The 27,249-nt window shown below is 38.4% G+C and overlaps 2 protein-coding genes and 2 pseudogenes across 2 annotated transcripts; all 4 read left to right on the top strand.

The window, feature by feature from the left end:
* Nucleotides 1–4,471: 4,471 nt before the first annotated feature.
* Nucleotides 4,472–4,982, top strand: LOC149097625 (uncharacterized; annotated as a pseudogene).
* A 2,988-nt stretch (nucleotides 4,983–7,970) lies between these two features.
* On the top strand, nucleotides 7,971–12,860 carry LOC149097624 (uncharacterized; annotated as a pseudogene).
* Nucleotides 12,861–17,650: 4,790 nt separating this feature from the next.
* Nucleotides 17,651–18,407, top strand: LOC149097623 (uncharacterized). The gene has a single exon (XM_089279533.1). The coding sequence runs from the start codon at nucleotides 17,838–17,840 to the stop codon at nucleotides 18,219–18,221; it is 384 nt and encodes a 127-aa protein (XP_089135659.1). The 5' UTR covers nucleotides 17,651–17,837; the 3' UTR covers nucleotides 18,222–18,407.
* Nucleotides 18,408–19,271: 864 nt separating this feature from the next.
* LOC149097622 (uncharacterized) lies at nucleotides 19,272–26,384 on the top strand. The gene is made up of 5 exons (XM_089279534.1): nucleotides 19,272–19,728; nucleotides 22,655–22,721; nucleotides 23,037–23,088; nucleotides 24,140–24,275; nucleotides 25,181–26,384. Exons 1-5 carry the CDS (start codon nucleotides 19,420–19,422, stop codon nucleotides 25,697–25,699), a joined length of 1,083 nt encoding a protein of 360 aa, XP_089135660.1. The 5' UTR covers nucleotides 19,272–19,419; the 3' UTR covers nucleotides 25,700–26,384.
* The last annotated feature ends 865 nt before the right edge of the window (nucleotides 26,385–27,249 follow it).

The following is a 27,249-nucleotide window of genomic DNA, read 5'->3' as shown; positions in this document are numbered from 1 at the left end:
GCGAATCTCTCAAAAATTAATTGCAATTTTTCTAGAAAAGTAAAGGCACAATAAGAATTAATATTGACGCTAATTTTATTCAGAATACTACAAATGTCAAATTTCTCACTTTGGCCAATTTTGGGGAAATTTCTGCACGTGACAAAGCGAAAATCACTCAACAAATGAATCATTAAAACCACTAACATTAAGGATGCATCACCTTCTGTCAGTTGACTTGAAAAAAGTATTTTTTCTATTAGGTCTCTTTCCTAGCTTACAGAAAATAACATATCGTTGATGTAGACTAATAAGATGTTTCAATCTTTGTACTTCAAAGTTTCGGACAAACCGGACAAGAGCCCTCAAAAGGTACTTGTAGAAAACGTTTTTGTCGGTGGCATTGGCTGTCACCAGCGCCCTTTAAATTTGGTTTGAGTCGGCTTGCTATCATCAGTTCCTATTTACTTTAGTTTTCAACACTCTGTGACAAAAATTAGACGAAACAGAGCAACACATCATTAGAAACACAAGCAACTTTCGGGGCTGTTTGCCAAAAAAAAAAACTTAATTATAAACTTAACTGCCCTTATTAAAAAGGTAGAGCCAAAATAAAGAAACTGACGCCAGATTAAATTCAGATTATTTAAACTGAAAAATCGGTAATTTTGGTCAATTTTAAGAGTACGATGTGATAGTTACGCAGATGATGTGAGACCCTCTCAAGCACTTGACAGATGTTTCATTCAAACCACTGTCATTAAACCTACAATGGCTTGCCTCAAAAAGTATCTATTTGTTAGATATGTTTCTCGTAGCTGATCAAAACTAGTCTCGAAACGTTTATAATCGAAATGACGTTACTCATCCAAATTCATGTTATTTTATTAGCGAGTCTTGCCTGTGTTTAGATGGAGATGTTTCGATTTTCATACTTCAAAATTTCATCTCAAGAAAGTTTAGATGAAGAGGAAGATTTTTCATTAGTTACACAGCCTCACGATGAGTTTAGCTCCGCTTTGATGTGCAGCTCCACCGTTGTGTGTCATTACGCGTTGTTTGACAAAGATTCAAAAAAGTGTTCTTTTAATAATAAAGCGTATTATCGTTTGTCTCACGATGTAGTCACTTGAGATGTAGATCGCGACGTTTCGACTGCTTACTGCTAGTCTTCTTCAGGCGATAAGGTCGACTGATTGCACGGTATCATTTATATCACAAAGTTCGGCTGTGATTGGTACATTTCGATCCTTCTATTATTCCATTGTTCCGGCGAGTAGCTGTTCCCTCAGTGGTCCGCTGTTGTACCGTTCTCGTGTTGTTGTGTTTCTTGATCGTGGGTATCCATGCTTCAGGAATTTCAATTCCGCTATCCCTGTTGATGTTATTAGGGTGAAGTCTTATGTGAATAGCCTCCTTGACCCTACGTGTGTACCAGTGAGGATCTCGATCAATAAACTTGACCTCATTCCAGATAGGATAGTGGCCGGTCTCGTGGGTGTGTTCAGAAACGGCGGAGGCCTGGGTACGGGCAATTCGTATATCCCTGTCGTGTTCTTTGATCCTCTCCTGCATAGATCTCCCTGTTTCCCCGATGTAGACTTTGCCGCACTCACAGGGAATCCTGTAGACAACATCATCTTGTTTAGCCGGGTTGACGGTGTCCTTTGGTTGCACTAAGTGTGATCGAAGTGTCGTGTCGGACTTGAAGACGGTGCGAATCCCTTGTTGTTCTAGGCAGCGGCGGAGAGACTCCGAAACCCCTTGGACATAAGGTAAAACGGCGGTGGATTTAAATTCCGCGACAGGTTCTCTTCTTGGGGTTGTTAGTGCCTTTGTGATTTTCTGTACAAAAGAGGAGGGATATCCGTTAGAAACAAGCACAGATGACAGATGTTTCTTCTCTCCAGCGATTACTGATGGTTTGGTCACGAGACGTTTAGCCCGGTCGTACAGACACTTCACAATACCGCGCTTTACTGACTGAGGGTGGTGTGAATGGAACAATGGAACAACAGAAGGATCGAAATGCACCAATCACAGCCGACCTTTGTGATATAAATGATACCGTGCCATTACCAAATATAGCATTGCTTTCAATGACTTCCATAGAATTACTTTCCTTTCAATTTCTAAAGAAAAATGAAAGATACTGTACTAATCACACATTCTACTCACTGTTTGTCGCGAAATCAATATCGCTGTTCATGTGAGCGAACCTAGTTTTCATAATGATTCAAACCATAAAAGGTAATGCAAGAGACAAGTTTATGTTTTTATAGATTGCTGTAATTGTTTGCTTGCCCGCTGCTTAATATTTCGATCAATCTTGATCTGCTTATGGAGTTGTTTTGAACAACAGTAAGAGACACTTGACTCAGTTTACGAAGGAGTACAAGAATTCCTTTTTGTCTTTTCAGGTTGCTATTACGCCAAACAGCAAACCTAACTGTGCTTCAACGGAGATGGACAATCTTTGAAATGCTCAAGGTAAGCATGAAACAAGTCAAAGATAATGACGACGATGGCATCAATGGAAATGACACTGATGGCTAATATCTTGATGATGATGATGATGATGATGATGATTATGGGCAGCGATAGCGCTAGCGCTATGTAAATAAAGTATTATTATAATTAGTTGAATGGAACATAACTTTATTGTGATTGGCTACGAGCAGGTAAATGTATCGTTTAATTCTTAATTTGCACTAGAGTACAAGTTCGTAATGTTTACTTGGTATAGGTAATCGTATTACTGCGAGCGCAACTAAGGATTTACATACAAGTGATATTTGAAAATTCTCTCAAAATTTGACGAGCCTTTAGGAGAGTGCAATTTGAAAGAATTTTAAAATATCACGGGTAGTGTAAATCTGTAATTGCTCGAGCTTTCATCCGATTACTCGTCTATTATATGACTGAGAAAATTACCAAGGCAAGCGCGTTAATTTGTACTTCAGTGCAAGTTAATAACTAACGATAATTGGTCTGCTCCCAACCAATCAGAATGAAGAAATTTTCCCAGTTATGCAATTAGTCATGTAATAAATTAGCAATCGTATGTAATCCTTAACTACACTCGCATTTAAAATCGATTACCTATAATTATCGTAAAACATTGAAAATCTCTACAATAACTAGTAAGCATAATCCTTTATTTCCAAAGCAACAACGAAAACCACGAACACTTCTTGTTGCAGCATTCTACAAAAAGATAAGTACGGTCAAATAACTATCCATCTTCCTTTTGTTATTTGTCAAAAGTCGCAGACTGGCAATCAAAATCTTCTATTCTTAGACTATTTTAAACAGAGAACGTTTATCAAATTTGCTTTAGAGATATTTTCTTGGTCTACAAAGTACCACTCGTGAAATCAATTTACGCAAAGGAAAAGCTCAGCTAATATAATTCCTTTCATTGCAGCTCAAGTTTACAAAAATAAGTTTCAAAGTAAAGTGAGTACATGACTGCCCGAAATAACCTTAATGGGCTAATTAAGACTGGGCAGCCACCCTTAGTGATTACAGCAATTAATTATCAGAGGGTCAGATAGTAGAATTAAGAGAAAAAAAGAAAAAGACACATGCATCGCAACAAAACCCAAAGCACACATCAACAGACTAAGTATACATACAGATTTAGTGAAAAGTAGTTGGATAATACATACTTTACACACAGAGTAGGTACAGATATTCAATATGTACTAATAGCTTGCAGTAATGTTTGATTTGATCTTTTTCTTAAAATTTTTTAGTGGCAGAAGCATAATATCATCACAAATACCATTCCAGATCTTAGCACCCTGATATCTAATATTAAAGATCCCATGAAGACAGCTGTGTTCAGGGGCGTAGCCACGATTTTTCAAAGGGGGGGGGGGGGGGTCACACTGTGTCAAAGTGAGGGTACTCTCCAGATTGTCATGTCGTTTTTGCCACCTGTTATAGGTTGTTTGCTCAAAAAAGGGCTAACAAAAGGGGGGTCACGGGCACAAAAGGACCCCCTAGCTACGCCCCTGGTGTTCTCGACTCAGTTGGTTGTTTCCTTTCAAAGTTCACAGAAAAAAGAACTTAGGAAGTTTACGTTTACTAATTGAGTCGTTCGGTTTGATCAATCCTCCAAAGGGAAAAAAGATGGCGACAAGTATATTTACCCATGATTCTTACGTACGGAAAGCACTACCAGCTCTCGTAAAAACGCACAGAAAAGCTTTAAAAACTATAAAACCTAAGTAGAATACACAATATTGTTAACACAAGGAATAGGTTTGGCAAATTTGTGGCTTTCCATATGTCTACTTGGCTGTATGAGGTTTACCAAGGTATTAAAGTAAAATGCACAACCGCTAACTTTTGGGTTAGGGTAAGGCAAGCATGGTTAAGGCAGCCATGGGTTAGACAACCATGTGGATACACCTCTTTCCATCGACTGCTCCATTTTGTTTAAACTATATATTGCTAACGTTTAATATATCTCACATCCTAGGGCATGTTCTCCCACGATTCCTCTCTCTGGACCAACAAGGAGTCGTTCAATCCACAAACTGTAATTTACAACACCAGACAAAATTAAACTTCCTGGATACTGGTTCAGCAATTTCACCAGGATATGTGTCACAATGAACTTTGAAAAAGACACCTTAAAGTACGAAACATCTATAGTTATGAATTATACATCTCCATCGCTTTACTCCGCTCTCCACAGTGGAGTGAAGAAGCCATGAGCAGACTTGTCCACCATCAAGACTCCGCCCAACATCGACAAAAGTTGTCTGGTGCAGGGCTTCAACATGCTTGGACCACACCCGTGGGTTATAAAGCCCCGGATTGGAGTGGAAACCCAGCCTCAGAGCCGATGTCCCTTACCATATTTGGTTCGTGGTGTTGGGATTGGGCTTCAGGGATTTCCTGATCTCAGTTGTGGAGAAATCATTATCAGCAACTCTTCACTCACACCAACAAAAATCTATACAGCTTTCTGTAAAATATACATTCAGTAGCGGTTGCCGAAAGTAACAGGCTATCAGCCGCAGCTTAGTAAAAGATAGCAGCAGGATAAATACTACAGCAATATTGCGAGCAATATTGTAAAAATAATGTTTTAAAGTGCACCTAACCCCCAAATTCTTTTTTGCTAAAACGAATCTACCTGTTAATTAAAATAGTTCTGCGAAAAAATTTTTGGATTCCATTAAATCCTCGATTTTATGTGCCCCGACGAAATCTCGAAATATCTCCAAAACACCGCCATTTTGTTTCACGACCGAGTTTGAGGAGAATGGGTCCAGCGGCTCTTGTGACGTCTACCCGGGAAGGTTGGATATCTCACGTCCTCTCATTTCCTTCAGGATGGTGCAATACACATTCGAAAAGTGCGCAGAAACGCCTTCCAGAGGTGCTATTGGCTGTTGCAACAATATTCCAGACTTAAAGAAAGATATACTGTACAATTTACTGACGATGATCGGCTAATGGTGCAATAAAGACGTAAACGATGGTTGATTTTGTCGAACCGAAACAAGCGAACTGAATCTGTGAGAACCATTGAAGTACTCTCACTGGAATTTGTTCCGCAGACTTTCGAACGCTATTTTCATAAATTTTCTGCTTAAAGCTAACCAGCAATTTGTAGAAATACTACCGACAATCTATATCTTCCAATCCCGCAGTATTTATAACATAACCGGCAAAGTTGTGTCATCCGATCATGATCAAGAAGCGTTATACTGATATGTAAATAGATCGCAACTGTACGCCGCTAACCAACACTTATTTCTCTTTCGATTTAGATGAAAGTCGAAGATTAATCCTTTAGAATTACATGATAACAAAATTGTTAGACTCACAGAGTTTTTCAAAAGTTTGGAAATCAGCAGTGCGACAAAGATTCTGTGCAATAGCGTCGAATATATGACCGCGTAACATTATCTGCGGACCGCTTAGGGAACACATCCTTTTCGCTTATCCGACGAATTTCACTGCAAACTTTGAGACAATGTGTGACAATGTGAAATCGGTAATTGTATGAAATGTTTCCTTCCGCCTTGCTTCCCGCAGCTTCAAAAATACAGGTCCAAACAATACGATTTTCAATCGATCGAAGCCAATGTTTTGGAGGTCATCAAGTCTCGAAAACTGCAACACGTACGTCGCTCTTATAAACATGAAGCATTCAACTGAAAGTAAAACACAAACTGGATTTAACAGAACAATCACACCTTGACAAAATACATTCTCACTAAGGACGAATGTAAACGGGCTATAAACACGCGTGGGAATCTTATGTTTAGTTGACAAAATTACCATCCAGAGCAGTCCTTGAGTTTTCTTTCCTGCTTTTCGTTTGTCTGCTCCTCCACTTCGTATCTAGCTTTCCATTCCTAATATACAAGCAGCTCGTCTGCAAAGAAGTCTTCTCCTTCGTCGCTTGAAATATTGTAAATTGCTCTCAAAGCTCTAAGCAGTGAGTTCACAGTTGTTGAACGTGCTCGATCGTAGCTTATTTTAGTTTATTTTAGTTTATTGACGAAAAAGAAATGATTCTGAGACAAAACTTGGACGTTTTAGTCCCAAAATACATCGGAACGATTAGTTTTGTGTTCCATTTTCTCGAGCAAATACAGAGAGTTGACTGAGGCGCTATTGTGTTTGGTTCCTGGGTAGACGTCATCAGGTACCGCCGCCCCAGACTCCCTAAAACGCGGTCGTGAAACACTTCAAGCGCGACTTTGAAAGGGCATAGAAAATCGAGGATTCAACCAAATTCAAAAATTTCTTCGCCCAAATGCTGGATTCGTTTTAGCGAAAAAAAAAATTTGGGGGTTAGGTGCACTTTAAAAAGAGTGTACCACCTTATATCATCTCACAGCCTCAGTGCAGCCATTCATTATAAAATAGTCTACTAAATGGATAAAGATGGTGAATTCTCGTTGCTCAGTGGATAGAGCGCCCGCCCGGTGTTGGGAGTTCATGGGTTCGATTTCTGTCGGGGACCCAGATTTTTTCTTTGTCCCACGTTCGTGTCATGTTGATCAGTTCACTTTTCACATAAAATAGTCTAGTTGTACAGGCGGCTCATTTTGTTATTTCCATTCAGATTTGTCAGACATAATTAGAAACGCCTTTTTTTTCAAATTACGTGTTTTGAGTCGCAAGTACTGTTTGCGAATCTCTCAAAACCTAATTGCAATTTTTATAAAAAAGTAAAGGCACACTAAGAATTAATATTGAAGCTAATTTTAGTCAGATTACTACAAATGTAAAATTACTCAATTTGGCTAATTTTGGGATAATTTCTGCTAATGCAGGTGACAAAGCGAAAATCAGTGAACAAATGAATCATTAAAACCACTAACATTAAAGATGCAAAGTCTATTACAGCTGACTTAAGTATTTTTTCTATAAGGTCTCTCACCTAGATAACAGAAAATAGCATATCGTTGATCTTCACTAATCAGATGTTTCGATCTTTGTACTTCATAGTTTTATCTGAAACCGGCAAAACGGGCAAGAGCCCGAGTCTCAAAAGATACTTTTTGTTGGCTGTCAACAGCGCACCTTGAATTTGATGTCAGTCAGCTTGCTATCTTTAGTTTTCTACACTCTGTGCCAAAAATTAGTCAAAACAACGCAACAAGTCATTAGAAAAGCAAGCGGCTTTTAGGGCTGTTTGCGAAAAAACCTAATTGCAAACTTAACTGCACTTATTAAAAAAGTAGAGACGAAATCAGTAATGAAACTGACGCTTGTTAAAATTCAGATTATTGTAAATAACAAATTTGCAATTTTGCTCAGTATGGGGAGTACGGAGTGATATTTATGCAGACGATATGAGACCCCCTCAAGCACTTAACAGATGTCTCATTAAAATCACTGACATTAAAACTACATTGCCTTGTGCACTCAGTTGCCTCAAAAAGTATCTATTTGTCTTTTATATGCGTTTCTCTTAGCTGATCAAAACTAATCTCGAAACGTTTTTAACCAAAATGACGTTACTCATCCGAATTCACGTTATTTTATTGACGAGCCTTTCCTGCGTTCAGATGAACATATTTCGATCTTCATACTTCAAAATTTCAACTCAAGAAAGTTTAAATGAAGATGAAGATTTTTCAAAAGCTACACAGGTTCACGACGAGTTTAGTTGCGCTTCAATGTGCAGTTCCAGTGTTCTGTGCCACTACGCTTTGTTTGACAAAGATTCAAAAAAGTGTTCTTTCGTGAAAGCGACAGAAAAACTAACTAGACAAGACGGTGAAGAGCCTGAGTCTGAAAAGATTCTTCTAGAAAAGGTAGGCAACGATGAACGAAAGAATGAGCGTAATATTTTGATACATCACTAGGATTTTAACACTGGTGGCTGATTACCAGTTATAGTATTGCTTTCAATGACTTTTATACAATTTCAAAGTTTTAATTTTTCTCATAGGTGTGCAAAATGTCATCACCTGCTCTGAAGCGCAATCAATTTGTTATGACTAGCCGCCAAATCATAATACTAACCCCTGCAATTTATCGCAATTTCTTTAACTCTGTCACACTAGGAATGACGACCAATTAATGCTACTTTCTGTAAGTGAATGAAACCCTTGTGTAAGATCATTCAATGAAAGCAATGTCACTTGGAACCTTTTCCTTAGCAACTCTTGCAAAATTAGATTTGTGTAGTCTACATTTTTCGGGAAGTTAACCCAAGTCCAGAACAGAATCCGATTCGAAACCGAAAATAAAGTTAAAACAGTGAATTATCGAAAAGTTGGTGTATTTCGGTGTCCTTGCCTTGACAGATATGTTTACAGACGACAAATTATTTCTTCATAAATAATTTAAGTTAGCAAAAGGCGATTTCATTAATAACGTATGAGGGTCTTTTCACCAGGTAGTATATTCTACAGACGTCGATGTAATTATGTACTAAAACGCTTGATTTCAGAGGAAAAAAACGTGGCCGAAGCTAAAATTGTCAAACTTCTAGAGCAGGTTGAAAAGTAATATGACTTATAAACAAAAATGAGCAAAGACGAGCTAGACAATCTTTTCATGAACAGTTCAAAAATGAAAAATGCAAAGGGAAATCTATACAATTGGAAAGTTGGTCACGTGACACAAACGTACCACAAGATTCATGTTGAGACCGCCGTATCTGTGTTTATATAAACTTGAGGTCTCCAGATTGCAAATCTGGACATGAAGAAAATCAAAGACATCACCAGTGTCACAGTAGTCTAATAATTATCTACACGGTAATTTCTTTTCAATTTTTAAAGGAAAATGAAAAATGAAAATGAAAGATACTGCACTAATCACAAAATCTACTCATTACTTGTCGCGATATCAATGTTGCTGTTCACGCAAGTAAACCTAATTTTCCATATTGATTTAAACCATAATAAAAAATGAAAGAGATAAGTTTGTGTTCTCATGGACTGCTTTACTAACTTGCTCGCTCGCTGCTTGATTGCTCCATCATTCTTGATCTGACTATGAAATGGTCTCGAACCACAATAAGTGACCTGGTGACAGCTGACTCATTTTCCGAAGACGTGCAATATCATTTTTTTGTCTATAAAGGTTACTATCGTGCCAAACAGCAAGCCTGACTGTGCTTCAGCGAAGAAGGACAATCTTTGCAATGCTCAAGGTAAGCATGAAACGAGTCAAAAACAATGACGACGGTGGTGGTCAACAACAATGGCACCATTGGCTAATAATGATGATGATGATGAGGAGGATGATGATGATGAGGAGGAGCAGCAGCAGGAGTAGCAGCAGCAGGAGGAGAAGCTGGAGGATGGAGATGAAAAAAAGGAGAGCGAGGATAATGACTAAAGAAATAATGACCATAATAACGACGACGAGAATTCCTTGATCAATTTTCAGTCTTCCTATGCCATCTTTTGCTAAGGCTTTTAATGAAATTTTAATCGAACTGTAAGTTTGGCTGCCCTCTGGTTGCAATTTCTTTAATTTATATTTGCAATTTTGGTTATTGTTTGAGAAATTTGTTTAATTTTAAGCGCTCTGGGTTAGCGATAAAAACAGCACTATATGAATAAGGTATTGCCATTATGTAAGTGGAAAAAAAAAACTCCTGATTGGCTGAGAGCAGGCCAATTGTACTGGAGTACAAGTTCGTAATTTTGTTAGTATAGGTAATCGTATCAATGCGAGTGCAATTAACATTTAGCACTACGAAAGATATTGAAAATTCTTTCAAAATTGCACGAGCCTAAGGGAGAGTGCAATTTGAAAGATCTTTCAAGCATTACGAGTAGTATAAATCTTTAATTGCTCGAGATTTCATACGATTAGTAATTTATTATACGACTGAGCAAATTACGAAAGCGCTCACGTTGATTTGCACTTCAGTGCAATTTAAAAACTAACGATAAATTGGTCTGCTCTTAGCCAATCACAAAGAAGTAATTTTTCAGTCACATAATAAGTATAGGTAATCATACGGCTTCGAGTTCAATTTAGAATTAATTTTCACGAGTGAGTTTTTCAAAGAGCTAAAATTGCACTCGCCGAAGCGGCTCGTACAATTTAAGCTTTTTGAAAAACTGAAAAGTGCAAATTAATTCCAAATTGAACGAGAAAAACCGTATGATTACTTACTAATAATATAAACATGAAAAAGTTTTCGTGGAGGAAGTGCCGGGAGGTCTTTCTTGAAGCCATTTTTTCTCATTCGAGAAAACATTTTTCAAAGTTTCTGCACAAAATTTTCGTCATCATTTTACGTGATATCATTGGCTTGGAAAATTTCCTATTGTCTTTTAGCCAATTATAATCCAGAATTACGATGTGTAGTTTGCACTGGTGTTACACTTTTTGCACTGTTACACTTGAAACTGCACTGCTCTCAGTCAATCAGAATCCAGTATTTTTTTTTAATGTATATTATTAGTCATGTAACAAGTGAGTAATACGATTACCTCTATTTATTGTCAAACACGGAAAATCTCTACAATAATCAGTAACCACAATCCTTCTCCTTTATTTTCAAAGGAACAGCAAAAACCACAAAGACTTCTTGTAGCAGCATTCTACAAAAAGATAAGTAAGGTCAAATAAATAACCATCTGCCTTTTGTTATCTGTCAAAGGTTTCAGACTGGCAATCAACGCTTCTAATCTTGGACTATTTTAACCAGAGGACGTTTTTATATTTGCTATTCAGACATTTTTTTGATCTATAACGTAAAAGAAAAGGTCGGTAATATAATTTCTTTCATCGCAGCTCAAGCCCGAGTGGTCTTTACAACCTAACAGTTGGTAACTTTACGTGGATGGCACGGTGTCAAATGAATGGCGTTACCGGATGTGGCGGTGGAGTCTGGGAACTAGTGATGTTAGTTAAAGGTCACAAGGTATCTTTTCATCCTCAGCTTCGAGGGATGAGAGACATTGTCTAACATGTGTTTCCTCTGCTTCTTCTTCCAAAAAAGAGAAACATTCAAGTAATTAACGCCACAACTGTTAAACCATTAAGATTACAATGCCTGTGCTATCGGCCACAAGACAGCTATGCTCTCGACTCAGTGGTTGTTTCCTTTTAAAGTGTCCATACGGCCTACAGGGTTTTTGTGGTTTTGGTATCCCTGTAACATCTAAAATGTATTCAAACCAAAAAATGAATTCCGATGCTTTTTTTGCCATGAAATCAAGCTTTAAATTTGTCGCTTCGGCCACGCCCAATGAAGTTGACCGCGTAATACAAGATTGGTGACGAATGACGTCACTTCAGGAACGTCTCAAAGCTTCATGCTTTTATTTTGCTTACCTGACAACCGCATTGTTTCACCAACTTCAGTTTGTTTGCTTGTTGTCGACGAAAACTCCTCACCACTACTGAAAAAACAGTGACCTGAACTAGCAGGATTTGGCAATTCCTGACTTGACGTTACGACGTATTCAGAAACTCAGACTCTTTTTTTGCACTGACTCACGGTCAGCTTCATTAGGCGTGGCTGAAGCGGGAACTTTAAGCTAGATTTTAGGGCGTTAAAATGTCGGAATACCTTTCTACACATTATAGAGATACCAAAACTACAAAAACCCTGTTGGCCGTAAAAGCATAAGGCAAAAAAACTGAAGTTTACTTTTTCTTTCGAGCTTCCGGTCGAGTCGTTCAGTTTAATCAATCCTCCGAAAGCAAAAAGATATTTATCCATAATTCACACCTACGGAAAACCCTAACAGCGGTCGTAAAAACGCACAGGAAAGCTCTAAAAGCTATGTAACTAAGGTAGCATACATAATGTTATTACAGGGATACATTTGGCAAATATGTGGCTTTCTATATGTCTCCTTGGCTGGGTCAGGTTCGCCAAGGTATTGTAGTAAAATATAGAGTCGCAACTTTTTGTCCATGGGTTTCTCTCGAGTGCTCCAGTTTGTTTACACTATGTTGCTAATTGTTACTACATCTCACGTCGTAGGACAGGTTCCCTCACGATTCCTCTCTCTGGACCAACAAGCAATCGTTTAATGCACAAAATGTAATTCACAAGAACAGACAAATTAAACTTCCTGGATACTGGCTCAGCAATTTCACCAGGATATGTGTCACCATGAACTTTCCAACAAACACCTCAAAGGAAGCAACATCTATAGTGATGAATTATACATCTCCATCGCTTCACTCCGCTCTACACAGTGGAGTGAAAACATGGCTCGCAGACTTGTCCACCATCAAGACTCCACCCAACATCGACAAAAGTTGTTTGGTGCAGGGCTTCAACATGCTTGGACCACACCCATGGGATGTAAAGTCCCGGATTGGAGTGGAGTCCCAGTCTATGAAGTGTGCCTCGCCATACTTGGTGCATGGTGTTGGGATTGGCCTTCAGGGATTTCCTGATCTCAGTTGTGGAGAAATCATTATCAGCAACTCTTCACTCACAGCAACAGAAATCTATACAGCTGTCTGTAAAATTTACATTCAGTAGCGGTTGCCGAAAGTGAAAGGCTAAACAATAACGTCCGGAATAAAGCAAGCAATATTATTTGCAACTGTTAAAAGCCCAGCTGTCACCATTACAATAGCCTTTAAGATGAAAAGCGCAGCTGTATTTTCTTTTCCTGTAACCAACCCGTTAAGTGTCCCATCTTAATCACCTCACAGCTTCTGTGCAGCCAAGATTTACATAAAACTCTACTACTTTTCCATGATTAATTAAAATATAAAATAATTTCCTGTACTCAGAGCGCATTCAAAGTTTACAAGTGGTATTTCGTCCGGCTCAACGAACTTCATCAGCCATTATGAAACTGTAAATGTTAAAAAGGGTATTTAAATGAACTCGAGAACGTGCGGTTGGGAAACCCTCTGCGATAGAAGGCCAGACAGCTGACATCTTGAATTTGCGAACGGGACTTTGGGAGAGATGCTCAACGAGTTTGCTGTTATATTCTGAAAGATCTCTGAAGAGCCTCAGTCTTGGCTAAGACGCCGCGTCAGACTTGCCACGAACTTTTTTTTTTTTCACAAATTTGTAATTGTGGTCAATATGAGGAGTACTTAGTGATATTTGCGCGAATGGTATGTGAACCCCTCAAAGGCTTAATCATAGATGTCTCTTCACAGTTACTGACATTAAAGCTACATTGCCTTGTACACTCAGTCGCGTCAAGCATCTATTTGTTTAACTGAATGCATTTCTCTTAGCTGATAGAAACTAATCTCGAAACGTTCTTAATCAGATTAAGTTGTTCATCCACATTCACGTTATTTTACTGTCGAGCCTTTGCTGCGTTCAGATGAACATGTTTCGATCTTCATACTTTAGAATTTCATATCAAGAAAGTTTAGATGAGGAATATTTTACAATAGCTACACAGGTTCGCGACGAGTTAAGTTGCGCTTTAATGTGCAGCTCAACTATTGCGTGTCACCACGCGTTGTTTGACAAAGATTCAAAAAAGTGTTCTTTCGTGAAGCAACAGAAACGTTGAAGCGACAAGACGGTGAAGAGCCCGAGTCCCAAAAGATTCTTCTGGAAAAGGTAAGCAACGATGAGAGAAAATGTGAGTGCAATGGTTCTGATACACCATTAAGATTTAAAACCTTATGGTAATTGCTAGTTTAAGTATTGCTTTGAATGACTTTCATTGAATTTCTAAGTTTTAATTTTTCTCATTACAGGGTATATATCGTATCACCCGTTCGAAAATATCTGAAGTGCAATCAATTTGTTATGACTAGCCGCTAAATCATAAAACTAACCTCTGCAAATTCTGCCGCAGTTTCTTTACTTTCTCTGTCACACTTGGAATCGGATATCAAATAATGACCAACTGTTTAAAATATTCCTCTTCGAGTTAGTGAATGAAACTCTAGAGTGTAATCTTTCAATCAAAGCTACATTGAGCATTGTGTTCTCATGAAATTATTTACTTAGCAAACTTTATCAAAATTAAATTTGGATAATTCTCAATTTTTCGAGCATTTTGAACTCACGACAACAACAGAATTCAATTCCAAACCGAAGTAATAAAGCTAAAACAGAGAATTATGATGAAAATTAGGTCTATTTCAGTGTCCTTGCCTTGACATATGTTTACAGAAGACAAATTACTTCCTTCTATAACTTTTAAGTTAGCTAAAAGCGATTGCATTAATAAGATATGTAGTTTCTCATTATGTAACAAATTCTACTTTAATACTTATATGTTTCAGTCTGGGGAAAAAACATTGTCGAAGCTAAAACTGTCAAACTTCCATAGAATACACAAAATGCGGTAGAAACGTCGTATGACTTCTGAACAAAAATGAGCGAAGACGAGCGAGATAATCTTTTTGATGAACAGTTCAGAGCAAGAAATATCACCAAAGCATTCTTCAAATGAAAACACGTTGATCATGTGACACAAACATACCACAAGATTTGTGTTCTGGCCGCCACATCAGTGTTAACAAAAAGTTGAGGTCTCAGAACATGAAGAAATTAAAAGACATTATCTGTGTCGCATTGGTCTAATAACCATCTACGCGTTAATTGTCATTTCAATTTCTAAAACAAAATGAAAGACGCTTATAACAAAATTTTTTAATTGCTTGTCGCGCTATCAATGTTGCTGTTCATGCGAGTAAACCCACTTTGCATATTGATTAAAACCGTAATATAATAAGTAATGTAAGAAATAAGTTAATATACTTTTAGAACATAGCCGCTGTATATACTCGCCTAGCTGCGAGCTCATCGTATATTATTTTTATGGATGCACGGCTATAAAATTTTAGAGCACGTTTATTTTCCGGATATTGTGTTGCCAGCGCAATTATTCCCTTTTTCATGCCAAATTCCAAACCAAAAAGAAGATGGTGTCTATATGTTTTCTAAGAAAATAATGCCCGTTTGAGGTCTACAAAAAACCGTCGAATACACTCGCGTTCCGCTCGTGCATCCACTAGCAATTAATCAAGACCTCAAGCGTGCATTACCTTCATAGAAAACAAAGACAACTTCTTCTATTTTTTTTTTATATATCGCTTTAATTGCTTGCTCGTCGGATAAATCTTGATCTACCTATGGAATGGTTTTGAACCACAATAAGTGACAGCCGAGACTCGTTTTCCCGAGGAGTAAAATACATTTTTTTTTCTCTATACAGGTTACTACTGCGTAAAACAGCAAACCTGACTGTTTTTCAACAGAGATGGACAATCTTTGCAATGCTCAAGGTAAGCACGAAACAAGTCAAAAATAATGACGTTGGCTTCAATGACAATGACACTGATTGCTAATACAATGATGGCGATGATGATGATGATGATGATGATGATGATGATGATGATGATGATGTAGAACAGGAAGAATAAGACGAGAATGATAACCATATAGATTATGAGGATGGCAACCATAATGATGACAACGATAGTCTCTTGCTCAACTTTTAATCTTTCATATGCCATCTCTTCTTACGGTTTTTTTAATCAAATTTTCTGCGAACTGCAAGTTTTGCTATAATCTAATTTGAATTATATTATATTTGTTATTTAGGCTACTGCCTGAGAAATTTGTTTACTGTGAAGCATATGAATGAGAAAATTACTTCATTGTGATTGGCTTAGAGCGGGCCAATTTATCGTCAATTGTTAATTTGCGCCCAAGTGCAACTTTGTAATTTTATTATTCATACAATAAATGAATAATGGTAAGAAATCTTTCAAATTACACTGGCCTAAAAGCTCAGACCATTTTGAGAGAAGTAATTTTCAAATATTACATCTAGTGGGAATCCTTATTACACTGGAATTCATAAGCTCACCTGTATGTTTAAAATGTAAAAAAAAAAATAAAGATAAAATCTTTACAATAACTAGTAACCATGCACTAACCTTCGCTTTTCCTCTTAAATTAAGCAACAGCGAAACCCACGAAGACTTCTTGTAGCAGCATTCTACAAAAAGATAAGTAAGGTCAAGTAACGGTCAATCTACTTTTTGTTGAACACATTTGACATAAACACTCACACACTTTATAGTTATGTGACGTGAATGCATGTAGTGTTCTCTACGGGCTATTAAATCTAATGTCAGGCCTTGAATTAGGACTGTAAAAACCCTTCTGAACTTTTAGCACTCAAAAATGTCCTAATATGTTCTGGCTTCCTGGTTTGTAAACATCTTCCAGTTCCTCACAACAAGGATTTGTTTCTCCCAAGTCAAGACAGCAAACTGATTTACAAATAAATGTTAAATAGGAGAAACTGGAAGGTGTTTCCAAACTAGGAAGAAACAACACACAGTTGAACCTCCACTAACTGCTACCTCTCTACAACGGCCACTTTTTTGTCCCGGTGGATGGCTCATACATTCACTCTACAACGACCACCTCAACACAACGGTAGCGGCCACTCAAGCACGCGCGTCCCAACTGCTATTTGCTATACAGACATTTTCTTGTTCTATTCTACAAGGTATCACTACCAAGAATCATGCAATTCACCTAAAAGAAATGCACAGCTAATATAAATTATTTCATCGCAGATCAAGACCGCCTGGTCTTTACAACCTAACAGTTGGTAACTTCACGTGGAAGGTACAGTGTCAAATGAATGGCGTTACTGGATGTGGCAGTGGCGTCTGGGAACTAGTTATGATGGTTAAAGGTGACAAGGTATCTTTCGATCATCAGCTTCAAATAACCAGAAATATTCGTCTAACCAAAGCTTTAATTGTTGTCTACTGTAATGTCCCTGTTAACCTAGTAACCCTAAGTACGCGTTTGTTAACTTCTCCTTCTTTTTCTGAAAACGAAAAACATTTAACTAAAATAATAATGGTTGAACCTTCAGATTAAAATGTCTGTGCTCTGAACCAATCAAATTAACAATAAAAACAGCTATGTTCTCGACTCAGTGGTTGTTTTCTTTTTAAAATCCACTGCAAAAGAAGTCTACGTTTTCTTTCGAGCCTCCAATCGATTCGTCTAGTTTGCTTGATGGCGACTGGTACATTTACCTATAATTGCTCACGTGCGGAAAACCCTAACATCGCTCGTAAAAACGCACAGAGAAGCTCTAAAAACTATGCATACAAAAATCATGCATATAAAACGTTCTTAATACAGTGGCTTTGTATACACCTGCTTGGCTGTGTCAGGTTCGCCAAGATATTGAAGTAAAATGTACAGCCACGGTACACCTTTTCCCCCCAAGTACTCCGTTTTGTTTAAGATATACTACTTACGGTTAATATATCTCACGTTCTAGAATAAGTTCCCCTTCGATTTCTCTCTCTGGACCAAGAAGGAATCATTCAATCCACAAAAGGTAATTCACAGCACCAGACAATTTAAACTTCCTGGATACTGGCTCAGCAATTTTACCAGGATATGTGTCACAATGGACTTTGAAACAGACACCTTCAAGACCGAATCATCCATAATGATGAAATATACATCTCCATCGCTTCACTCCGCTCTCTACAGTGGAGTGAAGAAGACATGGGCAGTAGACCTGTCCACCATCAAGACTCCACCCAACATCGACAAAAGTTGTTTGGTGCAGGGCTTCAACATGCTTGGACCTCACCCATTGGTTATAAAGACCCGGATTGGAGTGGAGTCTCAGCCTCTGAGCCGATGTCCCTTACCATATTTGGTTCGTGGTGTTGGGATTGGGCTTCAGGGATTTCCTGATCTCAGTTGTGGAGAAATCATTATCAGCAACTCTTCACTCACAGCAACAGAAATCTATACAGCTTTCTGTAAAATATACATTCAGTAGCGGCTGCCGAAATTGAAAGACTGCCAGTCACAGCCTGGTAAAAGATAACTTCCGGACAAAATTGCGAGCAATTTTACTTGCAACTGTTAAATCAACGCTCTCTGTGGCGGATTACAATAAATGTAAAAAAAACTCTACTACTTTTGCAACTGACGTTACATGAAATGAAATGTCTGTTTTCAAAGAGGGCTTTCGTGACCGGATTTCAATTGCCTCCCTTATGCGACGTTTGAACATGTTATTTTCTGTGGCATCGTTCTCCCTTGCCCCCCCCCCCCCCCCCCCCCTCCCGACGGGAAATTCTGACGAGTTATCGAGTTTCAGCATTGTGCATTAAGGACATCATCGATTACAGTACTATACACCAGAATCGAGTTTGACTTTGTATTTCTAAATTCTGAATTTCGGATTTCAGGTTGCTGATGTGAGCTTTTTTGTTAATTTTTATCTCTGATTTCTGGTTTCTGATGTTTGAGTTCTTGTATCAGGTTAAGCGTGGTAACAAAATCGTATATTTTACATCAGCGAAACAGAAATCAGTATTCTACTGCTTAAGATTTATAGTTTTTTTAATTTAGGAAAGAAGAAAACAGGTTGGTCGTAAAATGTCCTGACTGTGTTCCTCTATGAAGCAAGAGCACGTGACCGAACTTTTTTTTACCAAATCAAGTTTGCGTTTGAAAGAATCAAGTTTGCGTTTGAAAGATTCAAGTTTTCGTTTGAAAGAATCAAGTTTGCGCTTGAAAGAATCAAGTTTACGCTTCAAAGTATCAAGTTTGCGTTTGAAAGAATCAAGTTTACGTTTGAAAGAATTAAGCTTACGCTGGAAAGAATCAAGTTTACGTTTGAAAAGCTTTAGTCTAAGTTTGAAAGAATCAAGTTTACGTTTGCAACAATCAAGTTTACGTTTAAATGAATCAAGTTTACCCTTGAAAGAATAAAGTTTACGTTTAAAACAATCACATTTACGTTTGAAGGAATCAAGTTTACGTTTAATTGAAAGAATTAAGTTTACGTTTCATAGAACCAAGATCGCGTTTCAATGTGTTCAGTTACGCTTGAAATATTCAAGTTTCATTTCAAAGAATCAAGTTATTATACACTGAGGTTCATCGGAAACCGTGTTTAATGTCTCTTTCCCAGCTTACAGAATTGAAACTAATTTAATTCAAATTGAATCGTTTTAGAATTATCAACAATGTCATTATTCACCTCTGTTATTATACTTTCGAGCCTTTGCTGCCTTCAGGTGCGGATGTTTCAGATTTTTCGATCTTCCTACTTCAAACTTTCATCTCCAGAAAATTTAGATGAAGAGGAAGATTTTACATTAGCTACACAAGTTCAAGATGAATTTGGTTGCGCTTCAATGTGCAGCTCAAGTGTTGTGTGTCACTACGCGTTATTTGACAAAGATTCAAAAAAGTGTTCTTTCGTGAGAGCGACAGAAAAACTGAACCGACAAGACAGAGAAGAGCCCAAGTCTCAAAAGATACTTTTGGCAAAGGTAGGTAACACTGAATGAAATAAGAGCCAACAATTGTGATCGTTGTATTGGTAAAATTATTTACTTTTTTGTATAATCATAAATGAATTTTTTTTGTGCTTTTAAAATTAACGGATTGGAGTAACTGGAAACAATGAAAAGGTGAAATTTTTTTCTTTAGACTAAAGCGAGCGTTACCTTTGCAAATCATTGAACTCTTACCCAGGACACGACCTTTAAAGTATTTGTGCCAAATCCAAGATGGCACGCATGGAGGTCGCCTAAAGAACTCACTTGTCTTGACATTATCACAGAACGCCAGCTGCCCTTTTTGAAATAACAGAAAGCTACTTAAGGCAACCTCTTAAGTGTATTTTTTTTTGTCGGTTTCGCTTTGAATGTACGATCAGTCTCTTTGCTGTTGTCAGGAACGACTCAATTTTCTTTTATCGGCTTTTAGTTTTAATTTCAAGACTCAGTTAAAAAACTGGGACGAAATGACAAGCTACTTCTTTTTAAAAATTACTTGCTTTGAGTCGGCTCCCAAGTACTGTCTGCAAATCTCTCAAACTTGGTTTTTGCTTTTTTCTTACAAAAATAACAATATTGACACTCGTTTAACTCAGAATGTTCTAGAAGTCAGATTTCTCATTTTGGTGTGGATTCTGCTGACACTAATGCAGGTAGATGACTGAGGAACATTACTTAACAAATGTAGTTAAATGTATCATTGAAACTACTGATATTAAAGTTGCATCGCTTTTGTTACCTGAGCTGTAAAAAAGGACTCCTAATGTCTCTTTCGTAGCTTACGGAGTTGAAAATAATTTAATTCAAAACTGGGTCGCTCTATGATTATCAAAATGACGTTACTCCTCCAAATTCACGTTATTTTATTGGCGAACCTTTGCTGCGTTCAGATGCAGATGTTTCGATCTTCATACTTCAAAATTTCATCCCAAGAAAATTTAGATGAAGAGGAAGATTTTACAATAGCCACACAGGTTCATGATGAGTTTAGTTGCGCTTCAATGTGCGGCTCCACTGTTTTGTGTCACTACGCGTTGTTTGACAAAGATTCAAAAAAGTGCTCTTTCGTGAAAGCGGCAGAAAACCTGAACCCGCTACACAGTGAAGAGTCCGAGTCACGAAAGATAATTCTGGAAAAGGTAAGCAACGTGAGTGTAATAAGAGGGAACAGATGCATGAGATGGTTGTTTTCCAGTACAACTATTGCTTAAATCAAGGTAAAAGAATTTTCTAAGCTTTCAATTTTGTCTCAAGTGAACAGTCTCATCCTCTCTCAACGATGTCACCAGTGCAGTCAATTTGTTATCAATAGTCCCTAAATCACAATATTAACCCCTGTCCCTTGGAATATTTCTACCCGAGTCAAACATAAATTCAAGCCAGCGTGGCCGAGTGGTTAGGGCGCCGGACTTGAAATCCGGAGGTCGCGGGTTCAAGTCCCACTCTGACCACTTAGCTGGAGTTGTTTCTCGGTAGACCCTAGTTCAAGTCCTCGGTCATGCTTGTGATAGCCAACTGCTCTGCCTCCCGCCGGTTGGGATTTTTAAGCCTATTACGTTTAGTTGATATATTTGTTTCCTTCATTTAAAGTGGCATGCCTGTGAACTAGCTGGGTGTAGCTAAGCGCATTGACCACTATAAACAACGTTTTGAACATTTGAAGCCAGGCATGATATATTAATGTCGGTGTACTGAATCCGCGGACAAAACCGGCCCTAGCGTGTGACTAATGATAGCTATTGAGCGGGGCGTTCATGTTGTACTGTTTGCAGGGTGTATTACTGTGTGTGGTCCTGCATTCCACAAACCGCCATATCAGTTGTTCCTTCGAAACCGCAGACCACTTTTGTTTTCTCCTAAAAACTGAAACCGTCCTACTGGTAGGACGATCATCATTTTAACCAGCCTTTTAACAGTAGGTAACGTATTCTTTACGATATGCGAGCTCAATAGTCGTAAGTCTCCACAAAGACCACAAGATCTTAAGAACAGAATAGAGTGTTTCTTACTACTTTGTAAGTCTCCACAAAGACCACAAGATCTTAAGAACAGGACAAAGTGTTTCTTACTACTCTCAGTAACCAGGGAACAAAAAGCTTTGACGTTTAATGTGTGTGGTCGTTCAAATGAAGGCCACTGAGTAGACTTTTTCCAAGAAAGTCAGTTTGCTTATCTTTTCTGGAGGCATTTTAAAGTTATGCCAAAACCAAATTTCGTTTCGAAACCAAAACTCTTAGAAAGCCAAACTGATTAAGTTAAGAACAGGAAACTACTTTGACGTATGTTTACAAAAGACAAATAATACTTTTTTTTATTTAAACTAGTAAATCAATCAGCCAGTCAGTCAGTCAGTCAGTCAGTCATTCAGTCGAACAGCCAGTCCGACAGTCAGACAGACAGTCACAGTCGCTCAGAGAAACGTTTTTATCTTTGGTTTAGCTTCATAAAAACTAAATGGAACACTTCTTCGTCTTTGTTCTATTAACAAAAGAAACAGTTTCCATTTATGTACTCGATCGAGTTTGGTTCGTTGGCAGTAGAACCGTAGTATGGTCATTTCAGATTCTTTTCTTGTTACCTCGTGGTTTACGTTTTACATTACCTTACAAAAAGTGATGACAACATGAATAAGTTATGTAAAAGGCATTTTATGTAATTATGGATTGCTTACTTACTAGCTCGCTATATGCTTGTTTTTTTTGTTTTGTTTTGTTTTTGTTTTGTTTTTTTTTTTGCTACCTGCTTGCTTGTTTGCTTGCTTGCTTGCTTGACTTACCCATCTAGCTATGCATTGATTGATTGATTAATCGTTAGTTTGCTCCTCAATTATCTGCTAATTTATGACCTGCTTTTTATACGACACTAACTAAAGTGACATTTGACGCACTTGCAAATGGTGTACTTTTCTTCTATAAAGGTCGATGTTGCCCCAAAAAGCAAACAAGACTGTGTTTCAGCGGAGGACAAGCCTTGCACTGCTCACGGTAATAAGGAAAGAGATCCAGATAGATAGAACAACTATTTATCCATGGTGGCTTTGTTCAAAAGTTACATAAAACTTTTTTTCCCAAGTGATAATAGTGCTTATAAAAAAAAATGTTTCCGATTATGATTATGATGACGACTACGACGATAATGATAACGACGTTGATAGTAATTAACATGAGTATGACAATGAGGATGGATTCAATCATGTTGTTGTCGATGTCATAAAAGTGATACTAGCGTGTGAAAATAAAGAACTCTGATTATTCTGTTAGTAACCACTGACCGAAATTGTATTTTTTTAATTCTCAAAGAAACAAACCAAACCGACGTCCCTTCTTGCAGCAGCATTCTACAAAAAAATAGGTATGGTTAAATAACTATTAGTCCCCATTAAGGTGGGAGGCGCGGTGGTCTCATCGTTAGTGTTCTCTGGATCGAGCAGTCTGGGTTCGAGCCGCGGCTGGGGACATTGTATTGTGTTCTTGGGCTGGACACTTTACTCTCAGTGTCTCTCTCCCCCCAGGTGTATAAATAGGTACCGGCGAACCCTGCAATGGACTGGCATCTCATCCAGGGGGGAATTGAAATACTCCTAGTCGCTTCATGCAACAGAGACCGGGATAAACGCCGGCCTGGCTCGTATGCAGAGTTTACCTTTCTACCCCCATTGAGGTCAGGCTGGAAGAACGGCATCGGGTAAACCTACATTATTTCAGCACTCAAAAATGCTCCACATTTTAATGCCATCTATTTTAATTTCTTTCAATATTTTTTCAATGATTATTAGTAATATATCAAACACGAGAGACCGTGTCTGATCACATTTCCGAACACCGAGAAGAGAGTCGAAAATACGACGTGTATCGCAGTATTTTTGAGGAACTTCGAGGTGTTTGGAAATGTGGCCAAACAATGTCTCGAGTGTTTGATATTTTTTATCAATCAAAACCAAAACAGAGGAGAAAATGGAATATTAAAATCGTGAAAAATCTATGCTTATTAATATCAGATATCCAAACACTGTTTTTAGTTTCAGTTTTATTATCGCACACTATTTACAGAAAAACAACTTAACGTAAGATGGTTTACAATGATATAGGAAAAATAAATACAGATAGAAATTAACTACAAGACACAATATTTAATTGTGTACAGTGACCAAAGTAGCCAATGAGCTTTCGAGGTGGTCACTGTCATGTAGATATAAGTTGGCGTTGGCCGCATGCTATGACGCACACCGTCAAGGTCCATGATTTCCTTTGCTTAAACGCAACGAATTATTTATGAGTTTGAAAAATTTCGTTCTCGCAAACATACGGTCAACGCTATTATTCAAATGCTTAATGTTCCAAGAACTCGTTTTTGTGTAAAAACAGAAATAATGCTCAAGCTCATAAAACTCTTTTTAACGCAGCTCAAGCCCGACTGGTATTTACAACATAACAGTCGGCAATAAGACGTGGCCAAGACAGTGTGAAATGAAGGGAGTTGAAGGATGTGGAAATGGAGCCTGGGAACTGGTGATGAGAATCAGGGGTTACAAAACCAAGGTATTGAATTTTGGATCCCCAGCAACAATACCAGAAAAAGTTACATAAAATTAGCTTAGCTTGACTATAAATACTGTATAATGTCATGGTGAACCAACCGGGATGACTTTGCTCTACTATTTACTACTTTTAATAATCCCCTTCGTCCACTGTGGCACAAACGTCAACAACTTACAATCCCTCTCCATTTATCCCTGTTTTGTACAGCATGTTGTGCTGCACAAAATAGCATTGGCCCTTTATGCTCAGTGGACGTAATACTCGGCTCAAGTATGTGAATTCCATAGTAAAAGATGTTCAACAGTAGCAATTAAACGTAGACATGACGAAAGATGCGAATGCAGCCATAACATTACAGAGCATTGCACCGGTAACGCAAAGGTCGTGGGTTCGAATCCCGTTCAAAACCTGAAAATTTTTTCAGGTCTTTTTTCCAGTAGTGTTATGGCTGCATTCGCGTCTATCATCATGCCTACATTTAATTGCTACTGTTGGACATCTATTACTATGGAATTCACATACTTGAGCCGAATATTACGTCCACTGAACATAAAGGGTCAACCCACACACGACCCCTCTCATATGGCTTTGATAGCTTAGGTGGGAGAGCATGACACCGGTAACAAAGGTCGTGGGCTCGAATCTCGTTCAAAACCTGAAAATTTTTTCAGGTCTTTTTCCTAGTAGTGTTATGGCTGCATTCGCATCTATCATCATTAAGACAATTATGTTTTCAGGCGACTTAGTGATTGCTTCCTTTCAAAACTGACTCCAAAAGAAGTTTACATTTCTCTTCTAGCCTGTGACTGATTTGCTTTTTTTTTTCATTAGAAAGTCCGCGGGTGCCTCGATGAAGTCCTTTTTGCAGAAACTATAACTAACACTAAGTATATCTCACATCTTAGAACTCGCACGTCTATGATTCACATCGCTGGACCGACAAGAAGGTCTCAGTCAGATGGATTTTAAGCGGTGGGAGACAAGTTAAATTTCCAGCATTCTGGCTGAGCAGTTTCACCCGGGTATGTGTCACTATGAGCTTTGCAGCAAATCTCTCAAGGAACGCAACATCGATTGTAATGAATTACACAGCATCGTCGCTTCACTCCGTTCTACGCTGTGGTGCGAAGAAGACATGGGCAGCAGACTTGCCCACTATCAAGACTCCACCCAACATCGACAAAAGTTGTTTGGTGCAGGGCTTCAACATGCTGGGACCGTACCCATTGGTTATAAAGTCCCGGATTGGAATGGAGACCCAGCCTCAGAGCCGATGTCCTTTACCATATTTGGTTCGTGGTGTTGGGATTGGCTTTAAGGAATATCCTTATCTCAGTTGTGGAGAAATCATTATCAGCTATTCCGGTGAGATAAAACCAAAAGTAGAGATCTACCCAGCGATCTGTGGAGTCTACATCCAGTAGTGATGCACGTGAAGAACTGGTACCGATACATAACGAGGGGTTTAAGGCCAGGACACATGCTGCAACATTGCAAGCAATACTGCGTGCAGCTGTTCCTTTCAAACTTGGTCTCGTGCTACGCATGTTCGCGCAACATTTCTGAAGCGGATCACGAGCCCAAATGGTTGAAAACTAACAGAAGTGTAATAGCTCTAGTAAGCTTGTAATTGTCTTTGTCGTAATAGTGTAGCAGCTGTTATTGTTTTGGGGCTAGGGGCAGTGTTTCTGTTGTTTGTTTTATTGCTCTCTTAAGCGATATCCAGCCATTCATGCAAGACCTTAGGAGAGCTACTACCTGACCCGAAATAACGAAATCAAAATTGCAATTAACGACAGATATGAAGATATGACAGGCACGGGTGTCACTATTCTCTTACTGTTAAAAACCCAGCTTGAAAAGTGTAAATCTTAATGGCCTTACACCTCCAATCCGTTAAGTACAAAACAGGGTACTTGCAACAGAGATGTCATTTTTCCATTAGGCGTTACATCATTGAGGCAATGGCAATTCAGTTGTTGCGCGAATCGTTGCGCGCGATGTTGTACTGAGTGTCCTGGGCTCGATTCAACTAAAGACAGCTAGCGGCATAGGAAAGTTTTAAAAAATCTGATAGACTGTAGCGTAATAAATTAGAACATTTGGTAACCAGGCAGCTACTTAGTATTACATGCTCTTGCCAGTTTTATTTAACCTGATGTGATGCTAAGCTAGGAAAGTATGATTAAAACTTCCGAGAGAAGCATCGAGAAAATTTAATCTGAGTGGTTTTAATTAACGGTATGGAAATGAAGTCCCTCATACTAGCACATCTCGCATGATGCCTTTGCCGTACTGTCAAAGTCAACGCAATCGGCCTGCATGCACTTGGCAGTGAGTCAATATAATCATGGTACACATCGAACAATAAATACGGAACGACTTTTTCTCTCCGCTTGTATGACAAACCGCACAGCTATATTAGTTCACAACTGCTTAATGCGCTTAACATAAGAGGACTACGCTGAAAACAGAATGAGAAATTTCCCCAGGAAAACATTTGCAACTGGCCAGAATCCTAGGGAGGGGGTACTCCCAGAAAAATTGGTTAGGGGTGTGCGGTCCGCTTACCCAAACTCTTACCCTATTAATGACCAAAATCTACGATTTGACCAAAAATTTGATACCCTATTTATGACAGTTGCGGCTGCCACAGTTGCCCTAAACATAATTTATGAAGGGCTTTTGTTGATGGTCTTATCGATAATGATGAAAAAGTAGCTTTTTCTAAAAAAAACATAACCAGTTCAAGACAAGAGTGCAAAAACCATACCCTATGTATGACCAAAATGGCCAAAATCGATACCCTATTTATAACCAAAACGGCTGAAAAACCATACCCTTTGGGGCCGCACATACCTATATAACCCATATAAGGAAGTACCCCCGGGCCAGAACCCATCTCCTTTTTAACACTTTCCTTTGGAACTTGGAGCCACAACTATAAAGGAAACCCTGTTAAAACATTTCTACG

Source organism: Orbicella faveolata, unplaced genomic scaffold (assembly GCF_042242905.1).
Source record: "Orbicella faveolata isolate gen_17 unplaced genomic scaffold, um_ofav_v1 contig_47, whole genome shotgun sequence".
NCBI classification, from domain to species: domain Eukaryota; kingdom Metazoa; phylum Cnidaria; class Anthozoa; order Scleractinia; family Merulinidae; genus Orbicella; species Orbicella faveolata.
This window is presented reverse-complemented; position numbering and strand designations above follow the sequence as displayed.

Excerpts from the sequence above, each read along its gene's own strand:
- LOC149097623 (XM_089279533.1), top strand. The coding sequence starts at position 17,838 with ATGGACTTTGAAACAGACACCTTCAAGACCGAATCATCCATAATGATG.
- LOC149097622 (XM_089279534.1), top strand. The coding sequence starts at position 19,420 with ATGTCATTATTCACCTCTGTTATTATACTTTCGAGCCTTTGCTGCCTT. Across the intron at positions 22,722-23,036 it reads CAAGCCTTGCACTGCTCACG|AAACAAACCAAACCGACGTC; the intron begins GTAATAAGGAAA and ends TAATTCTCAAAG. Across the intron at positions 24,276-25,180 it reads TCAGGGGTTACAAAACCAAG|AACTCGCACGTCTATGATTC; the intron begins GTATTGAATTTT and ends CTCACATCTTAG.